Below are 13,577 nucleotides of genomic sequence, written 5' to 3'. Positions count from 1 at the left end.
TGGACCCAGAATGAAAAGGTCCTACCTCAGAAACAACCACCAAGGTGGAAGAAATACATCTCCGCTAGGTCTGTATACAAGATCCTGCAAGACTATCTAACTATTAAACTATTAAAGTAACTAGTAACTATTAAAATATCGATGCTCACTCCCATTTGATACGAGCAATGACTCGTGTAAGGAGAATAAACTGAGGAACAGGGATGTCAGACTGACATTTGTTGGAACCACCAGGGTATTTAACGGAGCAGCCTGCTGATGTCTTACCATTAATATAATTTGAAAACTTGGCATACTGCCATCTCCAACTCCAGCAACCCCAATTTAAGGGCTAACCTGGAGAACACCTCCGGGAGAAGCGCCCACTCCCCGGGATGAAAAATCTGACTGCTCAAGAAGTCCGCTCCCAGTTATTCACTCCTGAAATGTGAATAGTGGATAAACAATGAATATGAGCGTCCACTCACCGAACAATCCACGCCAATCATGGCAAAGGAACTCCAGGTTCCTCCCAGGTGGTTAATGTAAACCACTGAGATGAAATTGCTCAACTAGGACCTGAAAACCAGTTAAGACAACTGAGGCCAAGCCATCAGAGCATTGTAGATCGTTCTCAACTCCAAAATGATTATGGGGAGAGCAGACTCCTTCCATAGTCACCAACCCAACAGGCTAGCGACCGTGGTCACTATCAGGAAGGTCTCCGGAAGCATGTACTCCGAGACAGATGCTCCTGAGAAAACCAAAAGATTCTGGAGAATGCGGGAAATCCCGCTACCTCTCGCAAGCTAAGCGAGCGCTCTACCACTAATTCCCCTCTCTGATCCACAGGGGAGAATCTCATGTCGACAGATCTAGATCTATCCTCAGAGACAGAGCCACAAGATCCCCGGTCCACTATCTAAACATGCATCACAGCAGACTCTCAGATGGAATCGAGCAAAGGGATGATGTCCAATGAAGCAACCATCAGACCAATTGCCTCCATACATTGAGTCACTGAAGGGCCGAACAGTAGAGTGTCGAAAGAGGCAAGAGGAAAGAATCCTCTATTTTCTGACCTCTGTCAAAAATATTTTCAGAGAAAGGAAAACTAATATGGTCCCTAATAATCTACCACTGTAGCTGGAACAAGGGAACTCATTTTCAGATTTACTTCCATCCGTGGGAATGAAGACAGACAACAAGATCTCTGTATGAGAGTTTGCTTGTTGAAATTATGGTGCCTGAACCATTATGACGTCCAGGAAGGGCACCACAGCAATTCCCTGAAACTTGATCACTGCCAATATAGCCCCCTCTGAGAGCCATGGCAAGAACAAAAGGGAAGAGCCACAAACTAAAATTGTTAGCCAGAAAGGCAAAACTCAGGAACTTGAAAATATGCGTCCTCCAGGTCTATGGCACCATGAACTGACCGTCCTAGACCAAAGGAAGAATGGTACCCTGAGATAACTTGTTGAGGCACTTTAGGTCTACCATAGGACGAAAAATTCCTCTTTTTCGAGAACTACAAACAGGAATGAATAAAATCCTAGACCCTGTTCCCTTACAGGAACTGGAACTATCACTCACAAGTAAGAAAAGTCCCAAACACACTACAAAAATGCCTCACTGTTATCTGGCCTGCAGATAAAATTGAGAGGTGGAACCTGCCTCAGGGAGGGGAGGAATGACTACTATGTAGTAACCCTAAGATACTATGTCCCTACCCTATCTGGAACATCCCATATCCATGTTTCAAGACAGATTCAGCCCCCCACTTGGTCCAATCAAGGATTGGGGGCAAACTCCTTTAGGTCTACTCATCTTGTCCTGTGGTAAAAAAGACCTTTTTCCACCCAAAATATCAGAAATATTTCTGTCAGATCAGGACCAAACAAGGTCTTACCCAAGTAAGGAAGCGCCAGAAGCTTGGACTCAGGAGAAAAATCTACTGACCCAGAATAAGTCACACCACCACGCGGGCTAACACAGAGAAGCAGATATCTTGGCTCCTGGCTTAAATACTGGCATGGAAGCATCAGAAATAAAAGAATTGGCAAGCTTAAGGGCCGTAATTCTGTTCTGGATCTCCTCCAAAGGTGTCCCTACCAAAATGGAAACACACAAGGCTCCGCACCAATAAGATGCCGCACTTGTTCCATGTAAGCCTCCAGCTTAGTCCATTGATCTTAAAAAGAGTAGCTATCCTCTCTAGGAATAGTAGTTCTCTTAGTCAGAGTAGAGAGAACCCTTTATACTGTAGGCACCGTGCGCCATGATATCTAATGGAGACAGCGACAGGAAAAACATCTTTTAAAGACATGAGACAGGGAACAAAGAAATCTGACTTCTCCTATGCCTGTGAAAAAAAAAATCTCCTAGCACGGTCTGGAACAGGGAAAAAACTTCCAGAGAGGAATCCTAGTATTTAGAAAGTTTACTAGATTCTGTAGGGTTGACAACGACAGAGGTATCGGAGTCGTCCAAAGTAGCCAAAACCGCCTTTAACAATACAAGAGGTGTTTCAAGCTTAAATCTGAAGGTTACTACTTCAGCATCAGATGAAGGAATTATACTGCCCAATCTGAGATTTCCCCTCAGAGGCCAACGACGTATCCTCCTCATCAGACTTATAAGGAGGAGCAACCAGTGTAGTAGACTATGAAGCAGAACCTTACTGTCTGAATATCTATGTTTGCTCTTGCTAATTCCCTGTAAATATAGGAAAAGCAGAGAATGCCGCATGTACCACAGAGGATACCTGAGCAACAAATTCTGCAGGCAAAAAATCACCTCCAGGAGACTGATAGGAAATGCAGGGCACTATATGTGTAGCCATAAAGGCTTGGGATGCTTGAGGAGAAAGCTGTGGGCAATGTCCAAACAGCATCATCCTGAGAGACATGTGGCTCATAAATAAATAAAAAAATCTTAAAATTGTAAAGTCCTTTATTTTACAGTCATCCATTTTATTGCACAATCAGAAATTATGATGCAAAGCATAAAATCATTTGTCCATAGGAGCAGCACTCTAGCTCCCTGTGCAAACTAAAATATTGTGCTGTCACTTTAATTGTGAACAAAAGACTGCCTAAGAAATGACAATCAATTTAAACAAACCCCAATACCCTAAACTTAATTTATTAAGGTCTACTTGGGTTGCACTGTCACTTTAAATAAAAGGGAGAATTGTTGCACTAGTCACAAGTTAAGCAGAAATAGCGGACTCTGTAAAGGAAAAAAACGTTGCACAAATATCACATAAGGCTAAAACTTAACTGCCATTGTGAAACAACTACATAGCAGCAACATAGCCCTGACATTCTTGATGACCAAAACATTGTGTGCGCTGTTAAAATACACAGGGATGTAGCACTAATAGCGCAGACAAAATCGACACTGCGAACTTATTAAGAAGGAGACAGGGTCACATAGTTAGACTTCCAAGACAGCCAAAAATGGCGCCGTTCCGTTCTCACACAGAGGAGGCGGAGCTACAGGGAAGCAAGGAAATGCGCAGCTAAGAGAAAAGGCGCACTACGACCCCAGAGTAAAAAATAATCCTCTACCTGATAAAAACTCACCCAGTGAATTGATGGGAATAAACTCTTTATCGATCCCACCAAGGCATCAGCGCATTGCAAATAACGAACCACTGTACTACAGTGGTTAGTATAAAACTGCAGAGCAGATAATAAAAGAAAGTGCAAAGCAATGAACGCTTAAAACAGCCTCAAGGAATGATTCCCACACACAGGGAATAAACCCACATGTCTCACACATAAATCAGTGCCTGTCGCTGCCTAATAAAATCCTTTCCCAAAGGATTATATTACTGTCCCAATAAAATTTGCAGCCAATCTTAAATTTCCCAGTGCTAGTCTCCCAACTTAGAAGAACTAAAGCACTTACCTGCATCTAGCCGTCCGGCAGGAGGACCACCTATCCGGCGTGAGAGGATGCCACTCCTCACAGAGACCTGTAGAAAAAAGAAAGGACAGAGTAAACCTACTCTGGCTTTCTATACTAGGGCAGCAAAATGTTAGGAAAACGCAGGAAGGCCCACCTCACAAGTTTCTAACTGCTTGAAAGCTTCCACAGCCTAAAGAGACTAAATGGAGTACAGCTAGACCCAGTCTTGATAGGAAAACCTACTCTGGATTTCAAAATAATAAAATCTTGATTGAAGAAAAATCTTTTACAGACACCAAACTTCACCTCCTCCTTGCACTGGCAAAGAGAATGACTGGGGGTTGTGGGAAGGGTAGTGATACTTAACAGTTTGACTGTGGTGCTCTTCGCCTCCTCCTGCTGGCCAGGAGTCATATTCCCAACAGTAATTGATGAAACCGTGGACTCACCATATCTTAGAAAACAAATAAATTATATATTAATTCTGCAATTAAAGGGAGATTTAAAGGGCCATAATATTTGAAAAATTACATGCTCTAATTTTTTAATTTTAAGACTAGTGACCCTGCACTACTGTATGTTTAACCGCACAAAGGGGTTAAACACACAGCAAAAGTGCTGCTAGGGACCCATAGAGCACTGGAGGTCCTGAGCAGAATCTGATGCTGAGTCAATCAGCAGCGCTAATTACACAGGTGAATAATCTGACTAGCGCTGCTGATTGGGTCAGAGTCAGTTTCTGATCAGGGCCAGCAGTGCTCTGCGGGTCCCAAGTGGTACTTCTACTGTGTGTTTAACCCCTATGCTGGGGTTAAAAACATAGCAGTGCATGGGTCAATAGTCAAAAAATGACATGCTCTAACGAATTGGAGTATGTCATTTTTCAACTATTATAGCCCTTTAGCATAAGCATTTCCTGTTGCACATAAGTAATGCTGAAATGAGAGTCATAATTACACTTTTATGGTTTAGATAGAATTTTATTTTAGAGACTTGTCAATTTACTTCTATTATTAAATTTACTTAGCTCTCTCTGTATCCTTTGTTAAAAGCATACCTAGGTATGTTCAGGAGAAGTAATGATTGGTGGCTGTGCATATATGCCTCTTGTCGTAGATCCCAGGAGTGCATTGCTGTTCTTGAGCTGATTTTATCTATGTGTTTAACTACTGCAAGCAATAGTACAATAATAAACAGGCTCACATATTATATATGCAGCCTAGCGACCCACTGTTGAAATTCAAGAGGCTTTCAGTGCTTACCTGTAATTGCCTGCTTCCTGTAGGCAACGGTAGACCAGTATCAGACCATGAAGACCTGTAAGCAGCAGAGAGGTCTCCTTTTAAGTCATCTGGATCTAAGGTGGTTCTGCATGGGAGGAACAATTCATTAAATGCTAGATTCACAATGTAAAATAGTTTTCTATGCTTTACAAAGGAGAACCAAATCAAGCTTTCAAGAAGAAAATACATTTAACAGTAAATTTACTTATATTATCCAATTAGTTTTGTTATTTTGGTTTCCTTGTTAAACATGATTTAAGTTTAATCTGCAGTTTAGCTGCTTATCAGCAAAACTGAAGAAGTTCCTCATAGGGAACAACAGACAATTTTTTTTTCATTAAAGGGACACTGAACCCAAATATTTTCTTTTGTGATTCAGATAGAGCATGCAATTTTAAGCAACTTTCTAATTTACTCCTATTATCAATTTTTATTCGTTCTCTTGCTATCTTTATTTAAAAAAGAAGGCATCTAAGCTTTTTTTTTTTTTTTTTTTTTTTTTTTTGTTCAGACTCTGGACAGCACTTTTTATTGGTGGATGCATTTATCCACCAATCAGCAAGAACAACCCAGGTTTTTCACCAAAATTGGGCCGGCATCTAAACTTACAGTTTTGCATTTCACATAAAGATACCAAGAGAATGAAGAAAATTTGATAATAGGAGTAAATTAGAAAGTTGCTTAAAAGTTCATGCTCTATCTGAATCACAAAAGAAAACAATTGGGTTCAGTGTCCCTTTAATAATTTAATTCCTTACAACCCTTAAAAGGGATGTGAAACCCAAGGTAATCCTGAAAATCTGACCAGTTAGAGAGGCTTGAGGTCAGGTTTGAAAACCAGTGAGCTAGAGCATACAATTTTAAATAAACTTTACAATGTAATTTCGATATCTATTTTGCATTGTTCTCTTGGTGTCCTTTGTTGAAAAGCAAATGCACTACCAGAAAGTGGCTGCACACATATACATCTTGTCATTGGCTCAGCTAGCTCCCATTAGTGCATTGCTGCTTCTTCAAAAAAGGATACCAAGAGAATAAAGCAAATGTGATAACGTAAGTGGAAAGTTATTTAAAATGTTATGCTCTAACTGAATCTTGAAATAAACATTTTGTGTTTCATGTCCCTTTAAGACCTGCTTAATTAAGGGGCAGTAAAGTCAAAAATGAAACTTTTATAGTTCTGCTAGGGAATGCAATTTTTAACAACTTTCCAGTTTATTTCCATTATCTAATTTGCTTAATTCTCTTGGTATCCTTTCTTGAGGAGCAACAAAGTACTACTGTGAGCGAGCTGCTGATTGATGGCTGCACATATATGCCTTTTGTCATTGGCTCACCAGATATGTTCAGCTAGCTCCCAGTAGTGCACTGATGTTCCTTCAACAAAGAATACCCACACAATTAAAGAAAATTTGACAATGTAAATTAAAAATAGTTTAAAATGTTCTATCTGAACCATGAAATAATTTTTTTTTTTATTTTTTTTTTTTACCCTTTTTAATACAGACAAATTTTAATAGCACCAAAATAATGTAAGTAGACATTTTTAAGAAGATTTGTCAGCAATGCCACTGGCAATTAAAACATATCAAGCTTGCCTTATGCCAGCTGGCAGCCTACGGCATCATAAACCATACACCTTTAAAACGACATTCCCAATAATTAAATGATACCGAGTAAATAAACTAGAAATCATATTGCTGCTCAAAAGAACATCTGCAACACCTAAGCTACAAACTAGGGACTCCACAAAAATACATGTGGAAAACATCCCAAGCAAGAACAAGATGATATAGAAGAGAAAGGTTTTTTTTTTGGCCCACTCATGACTCTAAGAGGCTTAGGGATAAAACAAAACTGTGCCAAAATAGGTGGCACTTCACACAGTTTTATTTCAAGTCTGAAGAAACAACTACTGGTATAGAAATCTGGTTTTCTCTCACATGGTTGAAGAACCACATCAGTACTATTGTTCTGCATTTAAACACTAATTTAGGTGAAATTATACAACATTTAAAACATTACTTATAAAACAATGTGTAGCCTGAAAAGTAAAGTGTCTGAAATGGCAACATCTATATAAACTAACTGAATACAGAAGAATATGGCTGACAGAACCTCACCTTTCTAACGTCCCATAGTTGGGCTGAGTTTGACCCATAGCTCGGTGTTGCGGAGCTGGGCTCTGTCTTGCAGAGTTTGAACCAGATGAAGGGCCTCGGTGTTCTGATGGGAATAAAACATAAGTCACTTAATATAACTACAGGCCTAAACAATCTGACTTGTACATAAGGGGTTACGCACATACAATATTCAGAAAGCGATTCTTAACACAACAGAGAATCAATCCTAGTAGCAAAGAATTCTGAAAATGTATTAAGTTAATCTTCGCCAAAAAAAAATTATTAAAGGAAAATATTCATATTAAAAAAAACACATAGGGCAAGATTACAAGTGGCATGCTAACAGTTCAGCGCGAGCGAAAAGGGGTTTATTGCGGGTATTTGCATGCGTTGGATGTAGCACTCGTAATGTAGCACTCGTAATACAAGTTGAAAGTAAGCGCGATCATTTGCGTGCCATTGAAGTGAACGCGAGTTTGGGTAGTCCGTCCTCAGAGCTCTGGTTAACTGTTTTGTGGAACAAAAAAGTGTCACAAAATACATAAAAAATACAACAGTACAGTTACAAAAATGCCCAAAAAAAGTTATAAGGGCTCAAATATATGCGGTCTCAGAGGTGTTAGAAAAAAAAGGCATACAAAGAGATTTAACATTGAGATACATACATATACGTCTAAATGTGTGTGTATCGAGCCCGATACGATTGGCTACAGCATGATTCTTCATTTTACACAGAAATAGACTATGCATTGTGGGTAGAGGAACGGAGAAAAAATGTATAACAAAATGAAAGGGTCATTTATATAATTTAGCGACTACAATGATTTTGACAAATGAAAGCTTACTTTTCTTATTACAAACATTGTTTAAGTTTACAATTACTTTAAATGGAAGTAAGAATAAAAAAAAATGTTTTTTTGTGCATATCAAAAAGCTACATACACACAGTATTTGTTAGGAAAAATGTTAACAAATGTAAGTACATTTTTCAAAAGTAAGTTACACACAATACCCTTATAAAGATATATGCATCTATAAAACCATTAGTTTTTTACTTATTGACTGAAGCAACATTTTTAATACAGCTTTTAGACATTTTTAATAAAGTTAAATGTGATTTATATAGATAATATTACAAATAATAAAGTTTTTTATATCACTATCCCCTAACCAGTTGTGTGAATGGTAAAACACATCTACATGTATTAAGAAATAAACATACGCTGCAGTGTTAAGCAGAAAAAAACATTTGTATTGATAATAGGCAGAACTGGATGTCTTGCCTCAAACCTTCTATTTCTGCTTGAAAACTGAAATGTTCAGTTCTCTCTTCCAAGCAGATGGCGAGTTTTTGAGGAGAGTATTGACGCTAAGGAGTGAATAAAAATGCAACCGAATAAATTTCATGCAGCCTGCGTCAGGTGGCGTGAATCAGGTTTTTGCTTGGAAATATTCACGCATCACTTTATTTTGAATACCACCGCCAGATTTTGAGGCTAATTTGGATGGGAATTGATTTTGAATAGGTATCAATGTTTATCTATGGAGATTTCATGCATCTGTTAGCAACTGGTGTGGCTGAAAAACCTGAACTCAATTAGTAGGGGTGACCAAAAACTTTTGACATTATTGTGTGTGTGTGTCTATATATATATATATATATATATATATATATGTGTGTGTGTGTAATACAGAGGATCCTCATACTTATCTTCTCTTTATTTGTGATGTTTCAGGGAGAAACTTTACCCTTCGAATAAAGAGAAGATAAGAGAGTGCTGGGCCCTCTGTATTTATGAGACTATATATATATATATATATATATACACATACACACACAGTATATATATATATATATATATATATATATATATATATATATATAAATAATCCAGTCAAATGCACTCTCAGGTCTTTTCAATGGGTTCTTTAATGGAACGTTTTCGGGGAACTACAGAGTTGGTTTGAAACATATAACACGGCCACAAGTAATGTTAAATTCAAAATGACGGTTGACACACAGTCCGTTAATTTTCTAGACTTGACTGTGTTTAAAAAAACACATCAATTGGGCACGACCCTTTATCATAAACAAACCGATCGGAACTCCATTTTGAGCGCTGACAGCTGTCACCCCCCTGCCCTTTTGAAGGGCATAGTCAGATCTCAATTTGTGAGAACCATGAGAAACAATTCAGAGATACAAACTGGGGTCTCCCAATTGGCAGGAGTGGGAGAAAGATTCCGCGAGCTGGGATATAAATCTTCCATTATCCAAGAAAACATGAGTACAGCATCCTCACTCACTCAAGAAGAACTTATCAAGCCCACACCAAAGAGGGACACGAGTAACAAACTTATTATGATCACTACATTTACTCCAACTACCAAAAATACAGGACGTATTTTACATCAACATTGGCCTATTATGACATCAGACCCGAAGTTAACATTTACCAGACAGGTACAACCAATGGTGGGCTTCAAAAGGGGTATTAACCTTAAAGACCTCTTGATGCGTACTGATCAAAAAGCTAGCTACACCACAGGAGCTAAAATAAACATCAAAGGATCATATAGATGTTTAGGCTGCACAACGTGCAATGGTTTGGTCAGTGCTAAAACCTTTCATCACCCACACACTAATCGAAGATACGTGATCAAGCACTCTATCACGTGCACTACCACACACGTGGTGTACCTCCTCTTTTGCCCATGTTCTTGTTTTTACGTGGGCAAAACCACAGGCACGTTACGGGAACGAATGGCAAACCATAGGCACGCAATCAGATCGGCACTTAAACAAGGGGATTCTGACCAACCAGTTGCACGCCATTGTGTTAAGCAAGGCCATGCCGTATCTTCAATCCGCTATATCCTCATCGACCATATACCCCCACTTGATCGGGGAGGGGATAGGAGCAAGATACTACTCAAACGGGAAGCCCAATGGATCTTTAAATTGGGGACTATCCATCCTGGCGGATTAAACACTACTCCAGATTTCAAAAATCTTACCTAAGGGTATAAGGTAGTGCTACATGCTTGGGGTATAACCCAGGGTCATTGTGGCTATGTTTAGCTCCCAGCCCCATGGCTCTTCCGAGTGATGTGAGCTGGTCGCTTACGACACACCAGGGTGGAGGAATATATCCCCCATCTGGGGTGTGGAAGCCTGGTCTCTGAGGTGAAATTACCCATTTCTGCACCTTATACCTCAAATCGGGAATAAGATCAATCTATCTATAGAATACTAAGAAGCTACAAGATGGCCTGTCCTTATGTGTCCACACTTGTTCATCTACATGTTGGACATTGATACCTAATTCACTATGGTGTCATAAGAAATCATATCCTGGACATTGTCTAGAAATATTCACACACACCATATAATGTATAAAAAAGTTACAGGCCACATTAATATATACATAGTAATAGAGGTACAATGATGATTGTCATGACAATACGCCACTCTTTATCCTAGTATGCTAGTTTGAATGCTTTTGTGAATTCACTGTATCATTAAGTGAATTTTTTGTAGTGGGACATATATCTTAGTCATATTACTAATATACAGAGATATAGATGTACTTGTTTAGTTGCTAAGTTTAAAGGCTAACATAACAAGCCATGCCTAAACTAGCCACAGTACATCGTTTATGTATTTTTACATTTAGAGTAATACACAACAGAATAATGTTGCAAAACGATTTATTGACACACTGCCTGTATAAAGTACATGTACTATGCAGTTGGCAGTGCACATTGCTACATGTCTTGATAACAAGTATAAGCAAGAACAGCCACTCTTCAAGTTTATTCTTTCATTTTTATATTCAGTCCCCCTTTTTTTAACGTATTTATGTATATAAATCACTATGCATAGCTGTGAATGGACATGACACAGAATGTTTAGCAATTAATGTCACTATATATGTTTGTTGCACTAGAGAATTCTCTACTTTATAAATACACTCACTTAGTGATGTCTCGTAACCATAGTTACGGTTACTATGACGATTGATTCACACTATTATAAGTAATGTGCAGTTCACAGGTAATTACATTACATTTTGTTTGTTGACATCATTTTTAAATTTTCTATCAGGTAATTCTGAGTACGTTGTAACTTGTTATTAATTGTAATACAAAGCAATGTACATATGTTTCTATCATGTCGCGAAACCGGAAGTGACATCACTTCCGGTTGACATGATCACGGTGGAACGCAAGATACGTTCCACACTCGGTATTTTGGCGCACTTTTGGAAAGCAAATTTGTTTGGTGAGACACTGTTTTGATACACTATAAATTGTGTGATATTTGGTTATTGGTTTATGCTGATGAAGGGGTTGTGAACCCCGAAAACGTTCCATTAAAGAACCCATTGAAAAGACCTGAGAGTGCATTTGACTGGATTATTTATATTGCTTATTTCTGCACCCAGGCGGTTGACACTTGGAGGGCTGAGCTGGAAATTGTTTGTATATATATATATATATATATATATATATATATATATATATATATATATATATATATATACACACACACACACATACACACACAGACTATATATATATATATATATATATATATATATACACACATACACAGTATATATATATCTATATACACATACACACACACAGTGTATATATATATATATATATATATATACATACATACACACAGTATATATATATATATATATATACACATACATACATGCACACACATACTGAACAAGAAACAGTAAAGTCTCAGGATTTTTCAAATGTGCCAAGTTTAATTAACGTTGATAAGCATTATGTTACTTCCGGGTATGTTGATAATACTCAGAGCGGATCTTTTGAGATATAGTGCTGATATGGCACCTAAACAGAGTTTTTTTCACTGCTACCTAGTCATATAACATAGCATATCTATTTGCCATAACCATCTGTTTACTTTATATTTTGAGACTTTCTATGCTCTGTAACTCCAGACCGGAAGTGGTTTGTACTTCTGGTTTGGCGATTTTTTTCACTGTTTGCATTATTTGAAGTTTGGCGCCTTCACAGAGGGGAGGAGGTAATCACTTTGTAATTTTTGCCTTATTTAAGAGGATGTTTCACATCATTTGTTTGTTCTGAAGAAGGGGAGAAACATCCCTGAAATGTTAATTACATTTGGCACATTTGAAAAATCCTGAGACTTTATCGTTTCTTGTTCAGTATATGTTTTGAGTGTAAGCTCAGGTGGTTAACCCAGGAGGGCGGATTCATTTTTTGGTCATATACACACATACACATACGTATATATATATATATATATATATATATATATATATATATATATATATATATATATATATATATATATATACACATATACACACACACATACATACATACATACATACACATATAAATATAGTATGTATATATATATATATATATATATATATATATATATATACATACACACACATACATACATATATATGCTGACAATATCTGAACAAGTAAGTAAATTTGACAGAAATAATTACTTAAAGATAAAGATAAAGATATGTTAGGAATAGGGATGGTGTTAATTTTATCACGTCTTACAGTAGACAATTTGATAATATTAGTAGAATTATAAAGAATAGATTACCTATTTTAGATAGGGATATAGATCTAAAAAATATTTCTACTAAATGCAACTTTATTTCCAGAAAAGCCAAAACTATTGGTGATATGGTCAGAAAGGATTTTAGCAAAAAGAGTTCACTCACTACACAATCTACCAATTGGTTAACATCAAAACCAGGTTTTTACAGATGTAATGTTAGACCTTGTAAAAGTTGTAGTCATGTGAGTATAGAGGGTATAGTAGTGCGCTGGTATAAAGGTAGTTACCAAACACCTAAAAAGTAGAAAGATCCTTCCGTCTTTAAACAAACGATAGAGTGAGTGTTTGGGGGTGATAGGTGCTCTACTGATAGCTGAAGGTATACTGAAATTTTAAATGATATATATCTCAAAAAAAGAATTTGTGAATGATGTGAAATAAATGTTGTGAATTACAAGGTGAAATATAAAAATGGATTAAAAGTTACCACAAAAAAAAATAAAACCTAAATAGTGTACATTACTATATTACCACTTTGGAGGGATAAGAAAGAATTTATGTAGTCACTGTGGGTGAAACATATATTTTATAATAAATGCATATAACAATATACTAGTTATTCTAAAAACATCAAACTTGAAGGGACGTCTCCCTTATTATGTAAAATATTCAGGA

The 13,577-nt window shown here is 37.3% G+C and overlaps 1 protein-coding gene across 2 annotated transcripts in view; it reads right to left on the bottom strand.

Moving 5' to 3' along the window:
* MAGI3 (membrane associated guanylate kinase, WW and PDZ domain containing 3) overlaps positions 1-13,577 on the bottom strand; it is a 592,065-nt gene that overhangs the window by 26,635 nt on the left and 551,853 nt on the right. For both annotated transcript variants that reach the window (XM_053706657.1, XM_053706658.1), the window contains exons 17-18: positions 7,304-7,406; positions 5,160-5,265 (exon numbers count right to left, since the gene is read on the bottom strand). In XM_053706657.1, coding sequence (XP_053562632.1) covers positions 5,160-5,265; positions 7,304-7,406 — 209 coding nt within the window. The remainder of the gene's footprint in view (positions 1-5,159; positions 5,266-7,303; positions 7,407-13,577) is intronic.

This window comes from Bombina bombina, chromosome 3 (assembly GCF_027579735.1).
Source record: "Bombina bombina isolate aBomBom1 chromosome 3, aBomBom1.pri, whole genome shotgun sequence".
Taxonomy (NCBI): domain Eukaryota; kingdom Metazoa; phylum Chordata; class Amphibia; order Anura; family Bombinatoridae; genus Bombina; species Bombina bombina.
The sequence above is the reverse complement of the archived record's forward strand: the minus strand, read 5'-3'. Positions and strand labels throughout refer to the sequence as shown.